A 25,543-nucleotide genomic window follows, 5' to 3' on the forward strand; every position below is an offset into this window, starting at 1 on the left:
CACTGACTAACCTGGTATGCTGCTTTCCTCTCTAGAGAGCTCCCAAGGCTGAGCAGAAAAATGCACAGGGGTATTCTCATGATTTAGCATCTCAGAGCAGCCTGCAGCCTCTCACTGAACTCCAGGAAAGGGCTTGAATTACCTCGGAGGGCATTAAATTACATCAGCTCCACCACTATGGCCCTGGCATGGGAAAGTGGCTTGTCTTCTTGCACCTGGCACGTCCCCAGGCCAGGCAAAGCAAATGTTCTGTAGAGGAGCAACTGGAGGAGTCCCAGCTTTGGGTTCAGGCCACCAGAGTGAGCTCTTAAATGGGAAGAGAGCCAGCTCCAGGTCTCATGTCTGTGGTGGTGGCAGGAGGTTGCCCAGGCTGCAAGCTGGAGGAGAACCTCGGCGCTGTGGGACATCTGCTGCCACGGGCTGTTGTTGCCTCCTGCAATGCCTTGTGCCATAGCACTCTCCTTCACCCTGGATGAGAAGCTGGAGCTTGGGATAAACATTAACCCAACACAGAAACAACCTCCCCAGGAATGCCTCTTTCCGGGACAGCGTGCCAGGACACGGGAGCAGATCGAGTGTCTTTGCTGTGCACTAGGGCTTTTGCATGCAGCACACAGAGGTAGGAGCAGTTCAGACCAAAGCTCCTTCCAGCCCACCCAGGGCCAAAAAAGCTGCGGAGAAGAGAAGCCTCCCAGTCCCTGCCTGTTTGCAGCTCAGGGACTTACTGAGCCCACAGTGGCTTTCTGTGTGTTTGGCCACCCTCCACCAATTTGTCCTCTCAAAACCAAATAAACACTTGGTGGCCCCAAAGTCCTGCAACAAGGTGAGCTACAGATTAACTGCACATTCTGGGGGGCGGGATTGGGAGGGGGTGGAATCAAAACCATCCTTTTCAGGGTTGGAGCTGGTATCCCAAAGTTTAGATTAATGCAGAGACAGAAGGCTTAATTTAAAAAGTCATGTTATATATCCCATACAGCAAAGCTCAGCAAAGGCTGACTCTGGGGTGGAAAGACGCCCGTTTTACCCACAGGCGCCAGCACAGGCAGAGGGAGCTACTGGGCTGTGCAACCAGGTCAAACTGTTTTCCAACCACAACAGTTGTCCATGGCAGCAGACAGCAAATTATCCTTTGCACTTCATGCAGTGGTAACCTCTGCTCAAAACACCCCCGGCACTGACTGATACTCACTGCAGGTCATGCAGAGGCTTGAGGGATCTGGGAAGGGCTAAGCTAACTTCTGGGCACAGCTGGTATCCTGTGACATGCATTCCGTGCTCTTCAGTACCTCTGAAGTTCGTGGAACAGAAGGGGAGTATATGGCCCATGCTTGGCTTCCAGGAGCAGGTCTGCACAGGCCTTGCAGGTATTGCTGCATCCACCACATTTTAGTAAAGAAAGACCACAAGTGACTGGTGGTGGCATGACCAGAGGGAATGGCCCTCAGCGAATAGACATGTGGAACAAAACCAAGAGCTGGTGAAGACTCAACAGACAAGAAACTTCTAACAACCCTGAGATGTCCTTCCTTTCTAATTTCAATTAAAAATTATTTTCAGAATTTCTCATCAGGGACAACAGCTTGGTCCTTATGCCTTCTCCAGAAAAGTTTATTTTTTAATAGGTCATTATATACCACATAGACCAATGCTTATTTATATACTGTAGACATATGTCAGGCTATGGTTTGGTCTAATGCATGTTTCAAATGCTTTTTTTTAAAAAAAACATAAGGGATGGAAGAAAAGTTTTTTAAGATGCTGCAAAACGCTCTAGGAAAAATACAACTGTAAGTACACCTCTAATTTCCACGGTCTTGATTTAAAAGAGAATGTCTTTCAAAAGTCCGTAACAGTAGCAAAAATCTGTATTTTGTGCACCCATTTACATAACAGTATGAGTAAATTAGATTAGCAACATGATGTGTAAAGAAAACCTTCTGCATTTTGAGCTTCTCTAGCTAGGTGGCATTGTTTTAAATCCAGTGCATTTCTTTTGTGGTAAGACTCCAGAAACATTTTCTTCTCATCCCACACTTTCAAGGTACAGCTGTCAGTGATATGCAGGGCATCTACCTCATTCTTGTCTATCTATCCACTCTTCACAAAACTTCATTTCCTCCTTCATTACTTCCGTACTGTGTGGCTGGCCTCCACGGGTCTCTCCCAGCTCAGACTTTTATAATTCTTTGAAACTGTCTTGTTTACCCAGTTGTGCCTGAGGCAGAGGTAAGGCAGAGCTGAGACAGACCACGTGTCTCAGGTGAATCGAGGCTGGTGCTGTTTCCACTAGAGGCTGGAGGACTGAGCTACACAGGCAGGGCATCCAGCCCAGGGATGGGCGAGCCTGGGAGGCAGGGGAGAAGGCTATCAGATCCCACTCCCAGAGGGAGGCAAGGCATCTCTGTGTGCTAGACCCACGGAGGCCAGCTCCTTGGTTCAGGGGAAATTAATGTTTTTTCTAAAGAATATGTAGCTATCTTTTGTGACCTAGTCCTAATGGTCTGCAGGTTCACCCCCAGAGTGCAATATTCCATGGGTCAAACACCTTCAGTATTGGAAACTCCTACAGAAATTATGAAAGGGAGTCTGAGACAGGGATATCAATACAGAAACCCAGCACAGGAGGAGCATAACTGTGCGTTAAAGAGAGATGGCCACACACTCATCCTGGCCAAGGGTGAGGTGATCAGAAGACTCAGGTGTTCCCAGCAGTCAAAGCCTCCATAACATTATGCCCTGCCTCCAGCCATGCTGCTCTCAGCTTCACACTGAGGTGAGAGCTCCTCTTTGGAGCAAACTCACCTCTGAAAGGCATAGTGCTGCCAGAGTCAGGCCAACCCACAGATGGCTGTGCTCAAAGCTAAACAGAGGTAGCTCCCAGCATTTTCCAGCCAGGCAGGGAGACACACCTTGTGCTCCCATGGACTTCCACAGGAACCAAAATAAACTGCAGAGGCACCTCCGCTCTCCTACAACCCATTTCACTTGTCCCAGCCTGAGTTCCAGGGGAAGTCCAATCCCAGGACTTCCTCAAGCCCAACACTCAGTAACTGCAATGTTAAACACATGATCTCCTGGCAGGCTAGCCACTGCAGACACCATGCCTTCTAAGAGCAGGTTTCCTTTCTGACCAGTTCAGAACCTTTAGGTACCAACACAGGAGTGCTCTCGGTTCATTATTTCTGGTGGTTTTACTTACACATAAAGATCTCTTTCAAGCCTCCACCAGAAAAGGTAGAAGAACCCTGCCTGGTTGGGTCTTTTGCAGTATGTCAACCATAACCAAGATTTCCTATGGACCTTAAGTTGCAATCCTGAACTGCACAAGGCAAGGTGGGCTGAATGGGGAGAAGTACAGAAGAGGATTAAACTCCTTTGATACCTTCCAATCCATTACAAAGTATGGCTTGGTCCCCAAATTGTCCTATAATTACAGCCTTTACTTCCTGGGGCAGATGGAATTTCTGCTGTGACCACCTTTCCCCTCCCCCCAGCTTCATCTCTTACAGACAGTTGCTACCAAAGGCCTTCTGCCAGGTGGAAGCAAAGTGATGAGGAATTCTGTTTTTATTAAATCTCTTCTTCCTCTTCACTAACAACCTCCTTCAGGTCCTGAGCCCCCTGCTCTGCTCTCTCTTTTACATAGGCTGCCTTGATCTGTTCCAGCTCACATAGCTCTGCCTCCAGCTCTTCTCTGTGCATTGACCGCCGGTTCCTCAGCAGTTTCATGGGGAAGGGGTTTAAGTCATTGAAGGCAATGTTCATCAGCTTCCTACAATGGAAAAGACAGGTCTGGTGAACTGATCTGCTGGCTGGTAACAGATACACCAAGGGCATCCTGGGGTAGGCAAAGAGTAGGGCCTCAGATTTCAGCTCTCTGAGCTCAAAAGTCACCAAGCAGCAGCGTCTTAAAGGAATCACAGGCAATTCCTTCCCACATAAACACCAACCCAAGCAATGCTTTAAATAGCTTTAGACCACACCACCTTTTAAGGTACCAGTGTGCAGCCACCAGTCTGGAGACAGCGGATCAGATGCCAATTCTGATAGCCCCTGGGGGAGGAATATTCCCAACATTGAGCTGTTCTGGTCACAGAAATCTTCCACTCAGACACATGTTGCCATTAAAGGTTGAGAGTGGTGCTGTCTTCCCAAATACCCCAACTACAAATGACAGAAACGCAGCAAGTGGCAGCACAAGTTCCAGTCGCTGCAAAAAAAAGAAAATGGCCCAGACTTTGTGGCCTGCTCTGCTGTAGTCTACATTTGCCCAAGCCAGAAAGAATTTAAGTAGCACAATGAAGGGAAAGTCAAAAAAAGATAAAGTGATCTGTGTCCCATGGACCTGCCAATGCACATGAACCTCTCTTAACAGACTGGTCGCAACTCTTTTTAGGCTGACCTAACAGGCAAGCAAGTACAAACCCAGGATGGAAGGCTGTCTACAACCCACAGTCCTACCTGCCATCCATGATCATTCTCGTGAAAAAGCGCAGGTACTGGTAGATCTCCACACTGTCATGAATTCTTAGGATTTCCTCCTCGTTGTATTTGAAAATCGCAAGAGCATAGCGGAAAATCACCTGGAGGGTGGAAAGGTATTTGAGTTGACAAAGTCTTAGGCAGTTGAGGCACCAGGCCCTCCTGGCGTAAAACATGAGGTGGGGCACAAAGCACTGCAGTACAGGCTGGGCACTGGGCTTCTGCTCTCAACAGGCTGCATTAGGGCAGGCCTGGAGAAGCACAGAGCTAATCCCAAGAGGATGACCCCCTGTAAGCTCATTTACAACCCCAGAGCATGCCAGGTCCTCCAAAAGCATCCTCCAAATGGTTCTCCCTATCCACAAGGGCAATGCAAGACTCATGTTTTCAGATACTAACTCTCTGCCCATCCTCTGCTTCCTGTATCTGTCATACTCACAGCTGTGTTGGGATCACAGTGCAGAAGACACCATGGTCTATCAGAAAGTTATTTCATAGCAGGACTACCTGTTAAAAAGTGCCAGGGATATTGTGCCCAATATCAGGGACTAGATCTGCCTACTGGCAGCAAGTATACAAATAAGAGAGGCTGGGAGGTGTTAAGCCTCACCCCACCAAAAAGGCAGGACAGGGCATGAGGCTCTTTGACACATGTGTATGTCCATTGCCCTGCCACGATGTCTGAGAGGTGATGCAGACAGGAGGAAGCCTAGACTAAGAGTTGCACCTTAGTTCCCTCGTACAAGAAGGCATCCCACACTCGCAGGAGGATGTCGCTGACCAGGCTGTCCACAAAAACCACCAGAAACCAATTGAAGGTGATGAGTGAGACATCAATCCGATGCTGCTCAAAATGAGCCATGAGGCGAGGCAGCTTCTCTGACAGGAAGTCTTTGAAGACTCTTTGATCTACCTAAAGTTGACAAAAAAGAAAACAATGAAGTCTGAGTCAAGAGTAGTCCTTGTGTAGGAGGAGAGGAGTAGTGCAACAGGACAGTGGTCCATGCATGCCACAGTAATCACTGGTGCTGATGCACTTTATGTACTTTAAGAATGTAGAATATACTTTTAAAAGAGTAAAATATATTTTAAAAGGTAGAATCTCTCACTAGGTAAGAATAAGGTGCTGTAAAATGGTCACAATGCCCACTCAGTAGAAACAATAAATGCCTTGCTAATGAATATAACCTTGGAGAAGAACAGAAGGCTGATAATAAGGAACATCTCAGAACAGGAGGCGCCAAAAACAGCTGAAAACCAGATAGCGGCTGGATAAGACATGAAGTCAACAAAGGTTTTCAGAACTGGGGGAAAGGTAAAGGTGGCAGTGCCAGATTGCAACAATGAACTCAACTGGGGACCCAACTGGACTATCCCCTCTATGTCCCCCCCAGTACTGGAGCATGGTCCAATCAAAGGCCTTGCAACTTTAAATGAGAGACTATACTAACTGATAGAAATTGTTAAGATAAGGCCTAACCAATAATTATATTTAAGGATGTGTGTTTCTGTGTTTTCAACTATATATATATTCCTAGGAGATTTTAGGCTGGTGTGCTACCTTTGTGGATCACCACCTAGCACCCATCTCTGCAGAAATTAAATAAATAGATAGTACCTCTACTGTGTGTGTATATTGGCATCCACACACTGGGTAAACGACCCTGCTTTGGGACAACAGTGCTGCCTTCTAGCCTAACCATACCCTAGGAAGAGCAGAGAAACCTTTGTCTCCCAACACTTCAAAATTACTGAGCAGTGTACTTGTGTGCTGTACTCGGTGTGAGGTGTAGAACTGAAACAAGGCCAACAAGCAAGCAGAGATAAATACATTTTTCTCACTCAGAAGATCGTATTCCTTCCTAACCTCAAAGTCAAGAAGGAAAAGGCTGCATCGGTCTTACTGGGATTTTCTATGATGCCATGAGCATCTGATTGAATGACAGGGATTAAAATTTACCCTGGTCTGAATGTCTGCATAGGGCCCAACAGAATAACTACCTAGAATTCCTCTGACTTCACAAGCAGGATCTGACCTTCTTCCTTAGCTTCTCTTTGTGCTCTGAGTACTGTCTGTGCTCTGCTTCAGGTTGCATGAGCTGAGACATAAAAATGTAGTTGGTGAGATCCTTGACTCAGGTTTATCAAGGCTTCACCTTAGGGGAGCCATGATTTTATGAGGGGAAGTGCTAGGAGCAAGATGACAATTAGGTCCTCCCCCATGCCATATCATACTACTGTCCTGGCTGTGTCAGCCCACTTAGCTAGAGCACAGTGGTACAAACCAGACAAGTTGAAATGCGTGGTCTTTAAAATCTGCAACAGCTAAACCTTAAGCTTTCCGGCCATAGCAGAGCTTTCACTTTATCAAGTCAACCCACAAAGCATCACCCTAGACCTTCCTCTTCACGTGGGTCTTGGCTAGACTTTCAGACACCAACTATGAGACCAGTAAGTCTTTCTGAAAAAGGCTCCCTCAGCTGAGAGAGCTCAGTCTTTTCTCACCAAACACAGAGAAGCCTCTGTGTCTTCAGTCTGCCATGCTTTTCCCTGTCAATCGCTATTTGTCAAGCATTGAGCGCTGCCTATTACATCTCACAGCTAACACTACCTGCTCTGGACAGACATTATGCTATCTGCACAGTGATTTGGCAGCTTCCCCAGTCTGTGGGTTGGCCTCTCCACCAGCACACCACTGCCCCAGTCAACATTAGTCAACCAACTCAGTGGCACAATCAGTCACGCTCAGCTACAGATGCTTGTAGCCTCATCTATTGTGGGCCCACAAATAAAACCCTCTTTTCTCTGAAAGGACCACACACAATAAAGACACCAAGGTCACGGCCAGGCTCACCAGACTGGGCACTGCTGGTTGAGGGTGGTGTGGGCACACAATACAATTCCATTAACTACATGGAATTATCTTGGCTCTGTATCTGCTTGGGAGGAGGTAGTAATCTGATACAAGTCAACACATCTTGAAAACCTTGAAATCCAGCAAACCACAAGAGTAAGCAACTCATAGACCAACATTTTACATCAAATGGCCAGAGGGCTTTCTGATCTACAGGGAAGCCCAAAGCCAGAACTAACACTGTATTTGATAATGAACTGAGGAAAGTACAGTGAATATAAAAATCTTAGTATTTTCTTCCATCTGTACATGGCACTCCAAAGATCAGGTGCAGATTCCAAAGAAAGATCTGAAGGGCTACACAATAGTGCCTTCTTCATACCTAGTCCTACACCTGTTGGAGTTTGCTGCTTCACCTCTATTAGGCCCTCTTAAATAACTGCAATTAATGGGCACCTTCCTTCTGACTAACCTGACCTTCGAGGGATTACTCAGGAGTGGTGCCCAGTTTCCTAGTGATGAGGATCAATACTGCTGCTCCTGTGTGCGTAACAATTTTGTATTCTCAAATCTGCAACACCTCTGCAACGGAAGGGATTCCAAGGTGGGATCGCTGTTCTATGAGAAATCAAACACACTGCAAGCTGACTGCTCACTTTTAAACCTTCACTGTAAACCACTGTATCGGAGTCCAAGCAGATGTGAGGGTGCCCAGCTCACCTGTGATGTTATCAGTGTGTCACTGTAGTAGTCTGCTGGCATTAGGTTCTCCACAATATGGACTAGGCACCAGAAAGCACTTTCCTCGTCTTCCAGGACCAGGAGGGCAACAGCTGCCAATCTGTGATGGACAAGACATGCTGAGGCAATGCAATACTGCAGGAGGAGACTTGGCATGCCTCTTTGAGCATCCAAAAGATCAAATGTGGCAGGACAGCTGGTCAGAGAGGCAAGCGATCTGTTCTGCAGGTTTCTGAAGGAACCATGGGGCTTGTGATTTTCTTTCCCGTGTGCCTCTGTCAGCAAACAGGAAGCATCAAATTCACAACTGGTGTGGCAAAGCCAGACTCCCCAGCTAAGGGGATGTTCTGTAGATCTGCTGAAGTTAAGCAGTGTGCTGATTTTGGCTATTTCAATGTAGGAAAGAGCTCACTCAGAGATACTTCGTATTATGTGACATAGCTCACTTTACCATACATTATTCTACAGCCCACAGAATCAGAGAATGCTATGGGGTTGGAAGGGACCTCTGGAGATCATCTAGTCCAACCCCCCTGCCAAAGCAGGTCCTCCTAGAGCAGGCTGCACAGGAACGCATCCAGGCAGGTTTTGAATGTCTCCAGAGAAGGAGACTTCACCACCTTCCTGGGCAGCCTGTTCCTCGTCATGTTTAGGCAGAACTTCTTAGATTCAAGTTTGTGCCCATTTCCTCTTGTCCTCTCACTGGGCACCACTGAAAAAAGACCAGCCCCATCCTCTCAACACCCTCCCTTGAAGTATTTATAAGCATTGATCAGTTTCCCCCTCAGTCTTCTCTTCTCCAGACTAAAAAGACCCAAGTCCCTCAGCCTCTCCTTGTAAGAGAGATGCTCCATGTCCCTAATTATCTTTGTAGCCCTCTGCTGTATCCTCTCCAGCAGTTGCCTGTCCTTCTTCAACTGGGGAGCCCAGAACTGGGGACGCTCCTCCAGATGGGGAGCTCACCAGGGCAGAGTAGAGGGGCAGGATAACCTCTGGTCACACTCTTTCTGATGCACCCCAGCCATACCACTGGCCTTCCTGGCCACAGGGGCACATTGCTGGCTCATGGGCATCCTGTTGTCCACCAGGACTCCCAGGTCTTTCTCCTCAGAGCTGCTCTCCAGCAGGTCAGCCCCCAACCTGCACTGGTGCAGGGGGTTATTTCTCCCCAGGTGCAGCACCCTACACTTTCTTTTGGTGAAGTTCATCAGGTTCCTCTCTGCCCACCTCTCCAGCCTGTCCAGGTCTCGCTGTATGGTGGCACAGCCCTCTGGGGTGTCAGCCACCCCTCCCAGTTTTGTATCGTCAGCAAACTTGCTGAGGGTACACTCCATCCCTTCATCCAGGTCATTGATGAATATATTGAAGAGGACTGGACCCAGTACTGACCCCTGGGGAACACTATTTGTTATGAACCTCCAGCTGGATTCTGTGCCCCTAATCACAACCCTCTGAGCTCTGTCGTTCAGCCAGTTTTCAATCCACCTCACTGTCCATTCTTCTAATCCATACTTCCTAAGCCTACCTATGAGGATGCTGTGGGAGACTGTGTCAAAGGCCTTGCTCAAGTCAAGGCAGACAACATCCACCACCCTCCCCTCATCTCTCCAACCAGTGATGCCATCACAGAAGGCTATCAGGTTACTTCAGCTCTGACCTACTCCCTCTCAGCCAACTGGAAAGATGGTATCAAGGGCCCTCCAGAGTGGAAAACATCTTTCTGAAGACCACTCAAAGAACAACAGGAATAGCTTACATAGATTTCCCTCGTGAAAAAGTCCAACTAGAAATTCCCTTCTTGCAGCTAGTGCCCAGTGCCTCTTTTATTTGGTAGCATACTTCTAAGAAGTCTGGTTTTATCTTTCCTATAGACTTCTTCAGGAAATGAAAGAAGCTTTTACATTCCCTGAACCTATTCTTTTCCAGATAGAACAACCTGTTTCCTCAGCCTCTCCTCATGTCATTTGCTGCAACTCCCCCATCTCTAACATTTCCCAACATTTCCTACAACTCTTCTCAGCAAAAAAGGGAATCACAAAGGTGTTCTTCTGCTGAGCACATTAAGACTTGGAAATTCAGCCTCATGCTGTTATTCTGGGACTGCTTCACTCCAACTCCCATAGCTGTTTCTTCCTATTCTGTAACTATGGAGATGTCAAATAGTGCATCCTGCTGCGTGCTTGATCCCAGCAACAACACTGGGTGAAAAAAAAAGACACCAAATGCAGAGTTCTGGAGGAAACTACTTAGAGCCAGGACAGAACTCTAGAGAGGCAGGACCACGGGGTTGCTTGAATCACAGCCTGGAGTACGTGTCTAGAGGTCCCCAGTGCTATCCCATAAAGAATCAGTATACCTGGCTCCTCACCTGTTCAGTCCCTGGCAGTATCCAATGGCAGGATTATGCCAGGAGAATGCCAGCAACACCCTCCGGAGCTTGGGGATGAGCTGGGAGGTAGGAGAGGAAAAATGTTTGTTGTTGGTCATTGTGCGGGGCAGGTCGAGCTCAATCTGCCGGCAGGCAGGGTGCTCGGTGCTCCTGCTCTGCCGTAACAGCTGCTGGTAGTGGTCAGGCCGATGGCTGCAGTGTCGGCTGACAATCCACCTCCAGACCCGCTGCCGATGCTCCACTGGAATGCCGCTTCGGATCAAGCTCTTCAGCTCCGCCGAGGGGCTCAGCTCTCCAACGCTGTTCCACCTGTCACGGAGGGGCTTCTCCACTACTTCCTGGCTCCGCAGGTTGTTGGACTTTATCTCCAGGGCTTGGATTTTGGCCAAAAGTTTCCAGTCCTCAACTTCATACTCAGGTACAGTCATAAACCCATATTCATCATACTCACTGGAGGGACACAAAGCAGAGGTTAGTTTAAAGGACAGTGCTGGTACGTGTGTCAAGGTCTGCTCACTGCTTGGGGTCATCCCAGCTACAGCCTGCTGCCAGGTTCCTGTCACCCATGCGGGAGCACAGGTACTCCTTCATTTATTTCTCTGGCATGTGAGGGCCTGCCATGCCACTGTGTCAGACCCTTGAAGACAAATGAGAGCCTGCAGAATGGCATACACACACGAACTCAAGTGTAACTTTGCTCTGAGCTACAGCCCAACCTCATCAGACCTCCCTCAACAGCTCTGCTCCCCTGCCCCTAAAGGAGTATCTAGCTCAACCCATGTGCCTTCTCCCTACCATGTCCTAGTGCAGAGAAAGTTCTGCAGGAAGGGGCTGAAACAAAGGCTTTGGGTCTTCAAACCAATGAACAGAGATCCACAGTCTCTTCTGATGTCTCTCTGTACAGACTGCAAGTCTCCTACTGACTGGAAAACACCAGGAGTGCTGATAGTACAGCTCATTGAGGGTTTGTGCATCATCAGTCCATAAACTGATATACTTGTAAGATATCATCATATTCTTGACAGACAGACCAAGCCTGGCCTTGGGGTCTCATCTCCAAAGCTACTTGGAGAACCTCTAAGTCTGACCAACCAGATGAAATGGAAGCTCCTACAGAACTGGGGCACTAACTGGGCAGGAAAGCACAAACACAAAAGGTCCCCAGCAGTGCTGGTGGCAATGCTCTCTGGAGGTCTCCACTCCAGCCCTTCTTCACTGCAGGATTGTCCCCAGCACTACAATTGTGACTGTGTATGGCTGGGACTAGAAAACCCCTAAGGATGGAGATCCCCCATCTCCCAGCTGGCCTCCTCTCCTACAGAAGGAGTTTATATTCGTGTCCAGTGTTTGTCTCCCAGGCACACCATGGCTGTTGTTGCTTGCCATACTGTCTGCCTCTGCCAAGAACAATTTAGCTGTACCATCTTTAACTTCCCCTTCCTACAGTGATACGCTACAATCAGATACTCATGGTGTCCACACCACCAAATTAAAGCAGCCTCCTCAACCTCCACTCCTACCTCATGGCTCCAAGTCCCTGCTATAGAAATGTCCCTGGATCGCTTTTGCCTGTGCATTCGCCTCCACACACCTACAAGGGTATGAATGTACCCATGCTCTTGCCTCTTACCTTACAGGGTTCAAGTTAAAACCTTCTTCTGCTCCTTCTTTCACATCCCACTGGAGCGCTTCTTGGATGAGGTTCCTCACCAACTCAGAATGGGAGCTGGGAAGGTCGGGCATAGCCTCCTGCAGCTTCCGCAAGACCATCAGGTATTTGCTCTCCATCTGGCAGTTTCGGGCTTGCAGGCATGCACACTGATGGGGAAACATGACAGAATGAGTTGGCTCATTGGTGGTTCTTTCTGTGTTGCCACTGCTCTCTACTGGCCTGGTCCATACATAAAATGAAGAGTCCTGAACAGCAGGGCCCCAGAAAACACATCTGGCAGTTTTCCACAGTCAGTGGGATTGCAGCAAGGAATGAACCACCGTGGTCTATGAACCAGCACAAGCTGTAGTAGCTAGCATGTGAGAGAAGTTGCTTATTGAGTGGGAGACCTACTACCGCTCTACCTGCTTTAGCTACTGCATTGCACCAGTGAGTGGCCCTGTACTAGCCCGCTCAACTCAGGACACAACCAAAAACCACTGCAGTTGAGTTCTCTGCAGGCTTTCTCCCTTCCCCTCAGACAACTTCTCTACCCGATATTGAGCTGTCTCCTGACAAAACACACCACTCCTGGGACTGAGCTATGACCATACCATTCTCAGGATACACAGTAGGACCACAGACAAGGTGACCACACACCCCTCAGGAATCCCCGTCCCATGGCACTGGTATAAAATATTTCTCAAACACAGGAAGCCCAGCTGAGTTCAAACAGCAGGACGCTCCCTGCTACCACCATACTTCTGGGCACACAAAACAGAAAAAAGGAAGGAGGACTGTTATCCCTACTCCAGAAGTGGGGAACCAAGGCCACACAGGTGACAAGACTCACCCAATGTCTCGCAAGAAGCTCTATGAAGACTCCTGCTCAGTAGGAAGCAGCAGTTGAAAACAAGAACAAAGCAGAAACCAAAGAGAGGATTAGACTACATATAGAGGGGTCAGAAAGGAGCGTGGGATACTGTTGTAATACCACTTTAATCAGCATTTTGCCTCACATTGGGCATGTTAGTCTGATTACATCCTTTCTGGAGGTTACAGCAGTGTCAGGAATAGAGAAGAATAGTAAGTTAGGAGGGTTTCAAAGGACTAGAAAACAAACAGGTGTAAGAATAGCAATAACACTTCAGAAGCAGCTTTTTGCCTTGCTTCAGAATCCAAGACAGCGGAGACATACCCTAAAACCCAGGGAAAACCCAGAGAATAAATGCCAGCATGCACTATCAGCCTGGGTAAGTGGCTCAGGACCAGAAGGCTGGATTAGACAATGTTAGATAACTACGTTATGCACAGTTACCAGGCTAGAAATAAAAACAGAGCTTCAGAAATCATGCAAACTCTGTTGTAGGTGCAGGACCTGAGAGTGCTGCCACCTGGCAGTGCTAAACCTGGTAGAGAAATCAGGACTAGATGGAGCCAGGGCTCAGTCAGTCTGCCAGCTCTCAGGAAAATATGGGTTAAGTTTCAGCATCCTTAAGACTGAGCTTTTCAGGCATTTGACTTTAGTGAAGAATGAAAATAATAATGTCTAATTGAGAAACAAAGCAGAAAAGAAAAAAAGCCACTCTAAAGAAACACGTTAGGAAGAAAACTCATTCCTGGTGTGAATTTTGGACCAAAATCCACTCCAGTGATGACTTTGGAAAGAAATCAGTAACAGCTGTTGCCAAGGGGAAAAAAGTCATTTTGCCTTACCTTCATCAGAAGGGCCTTTTCATTCTCAGCAACACTCGTCCAGAGTCGAGTAACCTGGTGGATCTCCGAGTTCAGAAACTGGTTCTGGGTTTTGTATGCATCAATATCATCCTGCCATGAAGCAAAACAGTCACATAAGGAGAGTTTTTGAAGGGCCTGGAATGCCCTTCCAGTTCAGTTTTTAAATCCCAAGAGGAACCTCAGGTATGGATTGTGTTAAGGACAAGAAAATATCCCAACAATTTCACGTTCTGGGGAGAAGACAGGACTCCCCAGGACAAATAATGCCTACAAAGGAAATCATGGCACAACATTAAATTGAAGTGCCATGCATAGACAAGACACTTGAAAATGCTAAGTGCACTGCATGCACATGCTTAAAAAACACAGAGACATCCCAGTGATATAAAGATAGAGAAGCACTTAAATAAGACAAAGAATGTACATGATTTGTTCTGTTTTTTTAAAAAAAATTGATGCAAATCTCAGCCCCATGGCTGGCAGCAAAAGCAAACACTGTCCTACAATGCAGTAAGTGGCTCTGTGGGCACTTCTCCACCCCACGCTACATGGTCAATAGAACTGTGCCTACAGTAACATACAACAGGCTGTATTTGAAGGAACCAGGATGTAGTGTGAAACTGTTTGCAAAAAGGAAACACAGAAGAACAGAGCTAGTGAAGTCAGCAAGTAAGACAGCAGCAGTGAAACAAAAGAGAGAAAAACAGAAGAGAGAAGCAGGCATCAAATGGTGACATGAAGTAAAATAAAACAGGTTCTGAGCTGAAGGCGAAACTGATCCAGATGTTTTTGAGCACCCTATTGGCACCACCAGAGCCCCGTTCAGCCTGCTTTTTGTTTGGCAGCAGAACAACTAGCAAAAGTATATTCTGTGCTTCCTACAAGGGACACCCTCCCACTGAACCAGAAGGCACAGAAATGGGAGCCCACAAATGACCTGCGGTGTCTCACACACCTTCAGGTGCTCAATCTCCTCCTGCTGTTTATACAATGTCTCTGCAGTGACAGTGTTGGCTTCTTGCAGGGGGTCAGAGAGCTCTCGGGCCATCTGCTCTGTCAAGGCCATGATGACTTCCTGTTTGGCGTGGTTTTTCTCCATCAGAAGTTGAACATGCTCCTTGAGTTCCTGGATGTGGCTGTCCCTCAGAGTCAGCATCTGCTCCAGTTCCTTCTTTTCTTTCTCAAGAGCTTCTAGTCGACTGGTGAGATCTGCGATTTGTCTCACTTTGTGGCGCACCAGCTCCAGCCTGTCCTTATCTTCTGCTGCAGTGAGATACATGCTAGATACTCGCTTCTCCTGCTGGGCTGCCTCCAGAGCTTTGTGGAGAAGTTTAACCAGCTCCTGGAAAGGAAATGCAAAGCCATTACATCATAGCGCTCACCAGGGCAATGGCAGCATGGACAGCACAGAGCCAACCAGTAAGGAATGAACAGTGAAAGGTCCTCAGGATCTTGAAACTCTCTCCTTTCAGAAGCAAAGCTGAAGGCAGAAATCTTGAAATCACAGTGCTTCCCCAGGGGAGAAGCTCTGCTCTCAAAGCTGGGCCTGAAAGGTCTCTGCAGCAGGCAACAGATGACTTTAGGTGGGCTGCTAACAAACAAGCTGCTGCTCACACTGTCTGAATTCTGACTTCCTAGAGTCATCCTTCTTGGGAGGCCCAGCAGAGACCAGAGAAGCAGGAAGGAGGGAAATATGAAATAAATGCAGTCTGCATCTACCTGTGCTACCAGAAGGAAACTGCTGTATCCATTTTAATCTTCCCTCTGACAAAGCCCTCCCTCATGCCATCCCACATGAAGGCACAAAAGCTTGCCCCAGCAATATACTGCTTATCCAGGCTCTGCTATCTCAGCCATTCAAGGAAGCAAATCAACAATGTATCTGATTGCCCACCATGGGACCTGGCTCTCCTGCCTCTTCTGCTGGAAGAGCTACTAGCATCATTAGTGGAGAGTCTGGCATTGCTCCATACTTGTGAAGAAGAACAGTACCATTCAGGAGAGATAGCCCTTGCTTCTACAGACCCATGACTTCTACAGTCAGATCAGCTCTGCCACAGGAATCAAATCAGCCAGTATCACAGGACTGTACTTCCTACATTCACTGAGCAACAGAGATGCACCAGCAAAACACTGGCAGACCAGACTCAGATTTGTTTTACCTCCCTTTTCCATCCCCTCTCCAAGCTGCACTTCCTAGCACAATGGCTGAAGGGCGGACCATTCTCCCTTGTGCTGGGCACAGTCAGGCACATACAAAGGGGTAACTCCAGGAGCTTCAACCAGTCGCCAGCGAGTGCTTGCTGAGCACTTCTCAGCCTAATACCAAGGTGTAAGGGAGTCCCTGTGACCAGTTTCAGGGCCCTGCCCTCACAAGCAGCAGACTCTTTGACACACTCACCTTCTGTGACTTGACTTCCTCTGTGAGTGTCAGCATCTGTTGCTGTAGGACACTCACTTTATCCATTGGGTTCCTCTCCCTGGACAGTTCTTCAGGCAAGCCTGGGAAGCCACTGTTCATCCACCTGGCTTTCCTAACCCAGTTCAGCCTGGGCTCCATCCTTCCATCCTCTGGGATCCCCTCCTTAACTGAAGGGAAATAGGGTCAGTTTAGAAGGAATTGGGTTGCTACTATAGATTCCTGAGTCTTGCTAAAGGGGGACTCACAACAGCTCAGCAGACAAGACTGACACACAGGACAAGGAAAACTGACTTGCTAGGATCCACAGGGTTGAAGCACAGAGAGTAGGGATCAGCCACAAGTACCCCCAGAATAAACAAAGCTGTGATGGTTTATAATACCTGTTAACCCACCTTGCACCCTATCCATCTGTCTTGCACACAGCAAATACAAGTCACCATTGTGGAGAGGTAACTTCACAAGCATGCAGTGGAGCTGCTGAGCTTAGCCTGTGACCATGCAACAATTTAACTTCTACCTCAGAGAAATACCACTTTGGGCTGGCACCATGGATGGTATTTTTGCCTCTGCAGAAGGCTCCAGAAGTAGGAGACAGACAGATGCAGCTTGCAGCAGAGCCAAAAGAGTCAGTCTTGTGCCAATAGCACAGGAAAGGACCTGAGATAATGTGGGAAAGCTTTCATGTCCCATTATGACTTGCCACGCTCACCCTCACTTTCCTGCTGAGTCTGACTCCATGCTAGAAGACATCATACTCAAGCCAGCCCACACAACTCAGTAACAAGCACCTGCACACCCTGCCTCCACTTTTGCCTCCTGCTCTTCATGCGGGTTCTCAGGATGCTCCTGGAATTCACTGAAGCTAAAGATGTTCCCATTGTTCCCCAAGAGCTGCTTGGAGCCACAGATATTGTAGACAGTGTTTCTGAAACAAGAAGAGATTAAGACACCCTAGTGAACAGGAGAATAAATGATCGCTGCAATCAGTGCATTTTTAAACTATTCAATGCCTTACATCTCCTCATATCCCACCCCTACTCCCAAAACCTATAATCGCCTTCATGCGCCAAGAAAATTAACTGCCCATGGAACAGATGGATCTGAGGAAATCAGGAAGGTGCCACAAAATCAGTAGCACAACAGCAGTGTAAATCATCTGGGTATCTTTCCCCATGTGCTTGAGCCCTGTACATAAATGCATCAGGCTTGACAGAGGAATCAAAGGTAAAAGTAGACCAACCACATCCCTCCTTTCTTCCTTTCCCTTCTCTCTCCCCCTTCTTCTCCTCCTTCCTTCTCCCCCCTCTCTCTCCCCTCCCCTTCCCTCTTTCTCTCCCTCCCTTCCTATCCTTAGCTCACTGTGGAAATCCCCAGGTGCCAAGAAAAGCTCAGCTATCTATAGCACAGCCAAAACTGCCACAATGATCACATTTGAAGCAGCCATAGATCCTGTGCTCTGAACCGCATTTAATAACGTTGCCATAACAAACTCTGTGATGCAGTAAAGAGATTCAGGAACAAAGTTGCAATCAGACTAAGAATCAGTTTGTTACAGCTGCTGCTATCAGATATTCCTACAAACAAGAAGAGATGACTTTATAGCATCAGGTAGAATCATAAATGCACATTTTCTGTAAAACCTATACAGGAAAGAGAGAGAATTGCCTACCTCTATACAGGTCTTTTACCTTCTCCTCCTATGTTGTCCATCAGCTAGAACAAAACAAGCCCCTTGGTTTTGAGATCTACTGAAGACTCAGTGTCAGCTACTTCTTAACTGTAAATGAAGTTGGCATTTAGATATTGTTCTCCTTTTGCCTTGGTACTGTATGGCTCCACAGCATAAGACCAGACATTTCTGATCTCAGGGGACATACTGGCACATCAGATCAGCAGACCTTCATTCCCTGTAGTCTGCAGTCAGCACTGACCCAATGCAACTTTCCTACTTTTCTCTACCTCATGCTGCACCTTGTTTTTCCTCTGAGACAGCAGCAGCTCAGAGATCTGATAAACTTAGCCGAAATCAGACATGCTACTCTCATAAGACCCAGCCTGATAGTGACAGAGGCTGAAGAAATGTTCATAGAACCAGGGAAGCAATGCAATTTGCCTGAAAAGAGGCAATTGTTATTCAAACTAGCAAAAGCAAGGCCGGGGACAGGGAGAGGAGATACGATCACATCATTTTTAATCAAAGTGAGAAGGAGAGAATGCATAGCCTGCAAAATAACACACCTGACTCTGATCCTCTTTGGTCCCACAGGGGCCCTTTCTTCCTATTGGCATTAGACTGTAGCCATAGTAGTGGTGATAAAAAACTATAGCCAACCTCCCCACCAAAAACATTTGGCAGGTGCCAGGCTACCTACCATACCTGTGGCTGCTTACACATTTTTAATTATATGTAAATAAGTGGTTAGGACACACTTAAGGAGATACTGACGGGGGTTGTGTTTGTGTAACTGCCGAAGGGCTGTAACCTGGCATTCTTGTAGGCTGTGGGAATATTCACATACTTGAAACTCAGCAATGAGTAGCAACTGCGCGCTGTCAGGCCATATGACAGGTTCAAGTGCCTTTTGCTTGGAGTTCCTGCTTTAGAGAGTGCACTACATTCAAGGTCCTTTGAAACCACTGGAAATCTACCACTAGCCTACAGAGCACAGCTCAACCTGCTCGTATGCCCTTCCAAGAGTGACTTTCCACTACCTACAATGAAGAAAGCTTAACTCAGCCCTAGGTCTGCCACTAGGATCTTTGCAAAGAGAGCTAGATGATGTGAAATGCATTGGAACAAGGGGATGTGAAAGACCCTCTGGCCAGAAGTTTTTGTCATGGAATATCCTTCAAAAAGCTGCTTCATGGTTCTTCTACCTAGGTGAGAGTCCTATCACAACAAGTGACAGACAAGGAGAGCACAAAGTTGCAGGCCAGCACGTCAACTGCACTGCAGCTCTCCTCTTGCACTTACTGTATCTCTGTCCAAGGGTGCTTAAGGGAGATGTTTTGCAAAGCAGTGCATGTTTGGGGTGCCGGCAAAGATGCTGCCTTTAAACCCACTACTTCTGTTGGTGTTTTCACCGGAGGCAGAAAGTCTTCATTGTCAACACCACCTATGTAAACACAAACCAGGACACAGAAGCAAGTGAGCAAGACAGAACTCCATTGGACTTTGGCTCCTTCCGGTAACTTGGGAAGCCACAACATTTTATTACAGGTGTACATTCCACATGCAACTGGCCATGTGGAACAAAACAGCAGAGCAGGTTTCCTTTGCTCTCAGACAAATGACAGAAGGTTCCATGTACAAATAGAGTCATCTATTCAAGGACAATCAAGTGACTTCAGCCATTTGTATATGAGAATGACTAACCCTAAACAATCAAACTTTAACCATCTAAAGGAATAAGGAAGGGAGCTGTTGCTTTTTCTTTTCCCCCATCCCAAACACTGTTTGATAGTTTTACTGTGCAGACAACACTCCACAAACATGTTACCAAATTACTGCCTGCTATAGCAAAATGCCAAGGTACCTGGAACCTTTTAGAGAAGTCACTTACTAGGGAGGAGGTTACTTGTTTCAAACAAAATGTGCATCTAATCATAATGAAACAGGTGGACACCCTGCTTGTGTCCTCTGCTGATCCACCAGCCTGTGTACTCCCACTGATAGGAACACATATCTTCATCCCACCACTGCTGAAAAAAACCTTGTTTGCTGTAAATTTCATAGACCTCGCAAGAGGATGGGTATATATCAAACCTGCACACATCACATGCATGAGTAAAATCAAGAGAAAATTCATGATCATAAGATATCTGAATATTTCCAACCATGTGCTGTGGATTAGGACACTGGCCATTCACTGTCATCCATAATACAGCCAGAAGTTCCAAATATCGAGCAAGCATTGATAGTTGGCACCTGCATTTAAAAACCTGGCAAAAACCTCTGCCCACTTACAGATGAAGAACACTATTCATTACTGGGAAACTGAAAGAAAAAAAAAAAAAATAAAGGGCTGACATAACGCAACACCTACTTGTTCTGCCAGCCAGAGGCTCATTCACAAGCTGGGAGCTGCCCACAGGAAATCTGCTCTGAGCATTGCAAAATTCCCAACGTCTCATTTGTAGCTGCTGCAGCCAGTACATCGTTGCCTGCTTGCTGATTGCCTAACATAATACAAAACAGGAAAGGGAGGGGAATAATCTCATCAGCATGAGACATATCCTGAAGGGCTGACCACCACTTCACTGCCCAAGTCAGCAGGAATAAAGGCCAGCTGTGTCAAGCCTATGCTATATCCTCTGGTCCTAACACTGATTTGGGAGGACAGAGTAAATCTCGGACAGAGTGAACCTTCAGTATGGCCTTAGTAATAGAACCTCAGTGGACCACTGACCTAATTTTAAATGTTTTTTGGTTAACTATGCTCCAAAGCTAAGTTGAAATGTCACGATTACTTTAGCCAGGAATCACCGAGCTTCTTAACAGCAATACTCACAGAGATAAAAATCTAGCTAGATTGTTCCTGCTAGAACAATCATTTTAGACAGGGGAGTTCATTTCTGTTCAGCAAATTACATGTGGACTGCAGGACTCCTCAATGATTTTAATTCAGCACCTAATTTGGCTTTTACTCCTGTCAAACAGCAGCCATCTCACAGGTAAAGGAGTCCTAGTCTTGCCAAAACATTGCAAGTACTTTTGATCCAAATGGTAACAGTCCAGGCTGGGAGGACTAAAATGAAACTCAAGCTAAAAGGTATCCTAGCAGAGATGTGTCTATCCTGATTGGGAATGTTTCTTAACAGCTCCCCCCCGAGGATGCTGGCCCTTACCTTCAAAGTAAAAACTCTGCTTGGTGTTCTGATCTCAAAAACCCCTTCCCCATTTTCCACCTTGCAGTCAAAGGTAGCACTGGCGATATCGATAGACCCCAAAGGGTTGATGTCCTGTGCAGTTCTGTAGTATAGTAAATGACATTTGTTTTCATCGTAAAAGAACCAGCGAGACTTCCACGTCTTGATTGGCCCCTTGATGCCCAGCTTATTTAAATAGCCACAGAGTTTTTTTCTGGGTGTTTCTCTGCTGGGTTTCAGCTGTACGTTTTCCAGTTCTCCAGAAGAGGAATGCATGTCTTTCTCTTTCACTGAGGCTCCGTTGCTGCTGTTATTGTCCGGATTTGACTCCGCTAAATTGCCTGAAGCGGCAAGGGGACAAGCTCCACTTCCCAGCCCTTTCTTCATCTCTTTCAGGAAATATACTCAGAATTGAATTGAAACAGGAATTTCTCTAGGTAAATAAGTAACAGCAGATCCCGACTACACCATCATTGTTATAGAACCTGCAGCAAATGAAAAAGGAGGAACAAGCTCAGGTCTGGCATACAACCAAAACCATTCCCTAGCTTTCAAACTGCCCAGCCAAGGTCCCTGATTTTGACTTTTAGTCATTGCTCCCTGAACTCCTTGGCTCAGATGACCTCTATATATCTGATTTCAGGTAAGTGTATCCTGGCATTCGCACTGAATGTTCAGCTAGTATTTTAAACATTGGTCTGGAGAAAAATGTAGCCTTTTTGCAGCACCCTTATAATAATTTGTGTCAGTTAAGGATTGCTGTTAAAAAGCTGCATGCTATGTGTTCGCTCTCCATCCAGTAGGCCTCATATGATGCATTATGCATGAGAGAAAATAATTCTGTGATCCTTGAAAAGGAGACTTGATTGCTTAGGGGCCACAGTAACTGCTGGGTTCCCAAGAGGAACGCAATATGCAAGAGAAAAACAGAAAAATGAGGCTGGAAGGGATCTGTGGAGATCTCTAGTCATACTTCCCTCCTGGAGAAGCAGCTGACTTCAAAGCCATAGCCAGCTATTCAGGCTGATATTCAGACGAATTTTGTTCATATGCATGGATGGCAATCCTGCCACGTTTCTGGGCACTTTTTCAAGTGCTTAACTACATGGCAGGTATGGTTTTTTTGCTCAGAACTCCAGACACCCATGGCCCTTGTACAAAGAAAACTAATAACACTCCAGAAAAACACCTATAAATAATTTCCTACATGTTTTTCTTAAGTAAAAACATGGTATAAAGATCAAGAAAGGAATAGAATATGAGAGACTTCAGTTCAGCCGCTAACATACCTGAAGCAAATATGTAAGCAGATAAATTGTCACAGCGTTACATTAGTGGGAATCCAACTGCAGACACAGAACCATTGAACACGACAGCCAGCTGTGTGACAAGAGATGAATAGAGATTAATACAGCGGAGCACACAGAGATGTTGCCCAAGCTCATGCTCTTAGGAACGACTTATCCTTATCATTGAAAAAAGCTTACCCATCCTGGGGCTGGCTAAGACCCATCACTGCTGCGCACTCCTGTTCCCACATTAGCTTTTTACACAACTATCGATAACGTTCACTCTTTTTGGACAGCTACTTAGCTTTTCTTTTAGTTCCCTCCCCTGACACCACATACCCTGCTGCTCAATGCATTCACAAATGCTAGGAAGAAGCACCTTTCATGAAGGTGCTGCCTCAGCTAAGCTTCTGAAACACCCAAAAGCTTCATTTCCAAGCTAGTTTTGCCTTGTACAAAGGAACAATCATCAGGAGGAAGCAACCGTCTCAACTCTCCCTAACAGACCATGGGGCTTTTATGGCAGTACCAGTGTAAGAACCTCCTGTACCATCTGAAGACTCCATCACACTTTTGCCTCTTGCAGCACGATGGTCCATGAACAGGATTAAGTAAGCATTTTGGGTTCAAGCACCAAGTTACAAGGACTCATGTCAGATCTGCATTGCAAAGCACTCTAGAGAAGATCTCACCTCCTTAAAAGAAGCGATGACCCTGGAAGTCACAGTCTCCTAGTGTAGAATTACTGCTGCAGGCACCACCGAGCAGGTAACTGCAGACTCCAAAACAAACCAAAGAGCAAAAGAAGAGGGGCTTCTGCCTCACGTTTCCTTCGGTCCAGTTCCTTTTCCTTCGGCCCGCTGAAGAACTGTCTGAAAGAGATGAAAGCAGCTGAGAAGCTGAAAGCAGCTCCGACACTGACTCATCAATGAAAAGAGAAGATGAGGGTGAACCCTGCACAGACCTTTCTGGAGCTGCTGGTGCGAGCAGCACAAGACGGACCCCCCCCCTCCCCCGCACCTCCCCCAGCGCCGCAGAAGCACCTCCCAGCCCAGCTGCAGGGTGCCAGGGCACAAGCCAAGGCTGCTGGAGCCTGGCACAGGGCTGCGCTGCCCGGCGCGGCGGGGACCGGACCCTGGTACCGCTTGTACCGACCGGCCCGGGGCGGGGGGATCCGGAGAACGGGCGGGGGTGGGGAGGTGCGGGGACCCGCCGCTCCGGACGGGGGTATCTTCTCCGACCCCACCGGCTGCTCCTTCCCCACCGGCTGCGGCCGCCGCCGCTTCCTGGCAGGGACCGGCGGGGCGGAGCACGGCGCAGCCCCGGGGAGGGCGGCGGGACGGAGGGAGCCGAGGAAAAGCGGGTGCGAGGCGGAAGACGCAAAACAAAAAAAACAAAACAAAACAAAAAACCAAAGAACACTATAAAAAAAGGGCATATCAGCCGAGTGTCGGTAAGAAAATGATTCACCGGGGTGATGCGGCGCATTGACAGCAAGCCCAGAGGGGGGAACTTGGGCTGGAGGGGACCAGCAGGTCCCATCTGCTTGGGAGGGATGTGCCCCAAACCTGCCAAACTGCCGGGGCAGTGGATGCGGGCTCGCTGCTCACCAGACCCCCGCAGCGTGAGAGCCACTGCCGTGCAGCCAGCTGGGGCAAATCGGGCAAGGCAAGCAAGTTTCACCAGGTAAACATGATGGTGCCACGGGAGACCGGAGGCCGGTAGGATCAAGCTGGGCGAAAATGGTCAAGACTGAAAAAGCCCCCAAAAGAGATACTGCAGGGAACAGGGAGTTCTGTTCCCCAGGGGGGAATCCCAAAAGGGATACTGCAGGAGGAACAGAGACTGCCGTAAGCCTGCAGGGCAGGTCCCGGGGGAGAACAGGGGATGGGACACACAGCACTGCCAGGCTCACACTCTCTCTGGCAGCTGTTCCAGCTGGCCTGGGAAGGCACTTCTTATGTCTTGTCCCCAGGATAAAGAGCCTGTATGGCTTGGACTTTCTCTGTGTGCAGTGATGGCTGAGCTTTGATGATATGACTCATTTCCACTGGTCTCAAGAAACCCTGAAGTTCAGCCAACTTTACCAAGTTCCATCACCAACTCTAGCCAAGTTTATTAGCAGAGCAGCAAGAAGCAAAAATGTCCACGTATGGTGGCCTGTCCTTCCACTGGCCTAAGCTCCACAACTGCAGCACACATTAAGCTGATTACAGCATGCAAACGCTATACATTTCCATTGCCAAAACCAATTTGTCACAAATCCAGCTTGCACAGCACATGGCTATCGAGACTGGGTAAGTGCTGATGGAGTCTAGCCCCCCCTAAGCAAAAGGGGAAAGTGTGAAGGTTATACCTGTGGTTGCATGAAGTCCTTCTCCTCCCCCCTCATCTGCAGCTGGAGGGAGAGGACCGAGTGTGACAAAAATGGTGCTATCAGGACAGCAGTGGCCTGTCTATGTGTCCGCTGCCCTGGAAGTGCCTTAAACCTCAAGTTCTCAACTGGTTAGTACCAGCACGCCTGCAAAATAAACATCCTTCTTCCAGCATTACCCTGGCACGGGCACAACCACACCAGGAACTGAGCTGGTGAAAACTCGAAAGCACTTTTGAGTTTTGTTGTGTGGGCCACAACCCCGGGCGGCTTCCAGCACCCAGCACAGGCTGCGTGACTCAGGAAGGGGACGGCGGTGGCGAGGCAGCACAGGCAGAGCGCGGGGGGTGCCTGCCATGCTGCCCCCACGCACCCACCCGCTCCCCGAGAAACCCGGCCTGACACGGGCACGGAGCGCCGGGCCCTTCACCCCGCACAGCCCCCTGTGCCACAGCGGGCCAGGAGGGATGCTCGGGGAGGGGACGAGCGAGAGACCTGACAGGAGCGGGAGGCGACAGCAAGCCGTCTGCGCCCAACACGGGCGACGCCGAGAGCTCGGCCTGGCGCTGGCGGCACCGCCGGGCACGCCATTTCCCGGTGGCAGCCCGCAGCGGGAAGGCTCTGGTGCCTCCGGGAGCCCTCGGGAAGGGTTTGATGCGAGGGCCGCGGTGCGAAGGGCCAGATGCCGGCGGCCAGGCCCGCCGCGGCTCCCGTGGGGAGCCCCCGCCTTCG

General features: G+C 48.0%; 1 protein-coding gene across 5 annotated transcripts; it reads right to left on the reverse strand.

Moving 5' to 3' along the window:
• TBC1D2 (TBC1 domain family member 2) lies at nt 1-25,390 on the reverse strand. Of its 5 annotated transcripts, none has more exons than XM_014959236.1 (16): nt 25,307-25,390; nt 23,130-23,309; nt 22,438-22,528; nt 21,128-21,633; nt 20,326-20,458; nt 19,254-19,395; nt 17,068-17,204; nt 16,259-16,446; nt 14,813-15,199; nt 13,837-13,947; nt 12,100-12,287; nt 10,449-10,919; nt 8,060-8,180; nt 5,213-5,398; nt 4,465-4,586; nt 3-3,775 (listed from the first exon to the last, which is right to left on the reverse strand). In XM_014959236.1, exons 4-16 carry the CDS (start codon nt 21,533-21,535, stop codon nt 3,574-3,576), a joined length of 2,796 nt encoding a protein of 931 aa, XP_014814722.1. In that variant the 5' UTR covers nt 21,536-21,633; nt 22,438-22,528; nt 23,130-23,309; nt 25,307-25,390; the 3' UTR covers nt 3-3,573. The 5 variants fall into 5 exon arrangements, with proteins under 5 accessions (XP_014814723.1, XP_014814725.1, XP_014814724.1 ...); XM_014959235.1 differs by lacking the exon at nt 25,307-25,390 and adding an exon at nt 24,794-25,167; XM_014959237.1 differs by lacking the exons at nt 19,254-19,395; nt 20,326-20,458; nt 21,128-21,633; ... (1 more) ...; nt 23,130-23,309; nt 25,307-25,390 and having other exon boundaries at nt 1-3,775; nt 17,076-17,166.
• Between the last annotated feature and the right edge of the window lie 153 nt (nt 25,391-25,543).

The sequence above is a fragment of the Calidris pugnax genome, unplaced genomic scaffold (genome assembly GCF_001431845.1).
Source record: "Calidris pugnax isolate Ruff unplaced genomic scaffold, ASM143184v1 scaffold404, whole genome shotgun sequence".
NCBI classification, from domain to species: Eukaryota; Metazoa; Chordata; class Aves; order Charadriiformes; family Scolopacidae; genus Calidris; species Calidris pugnax.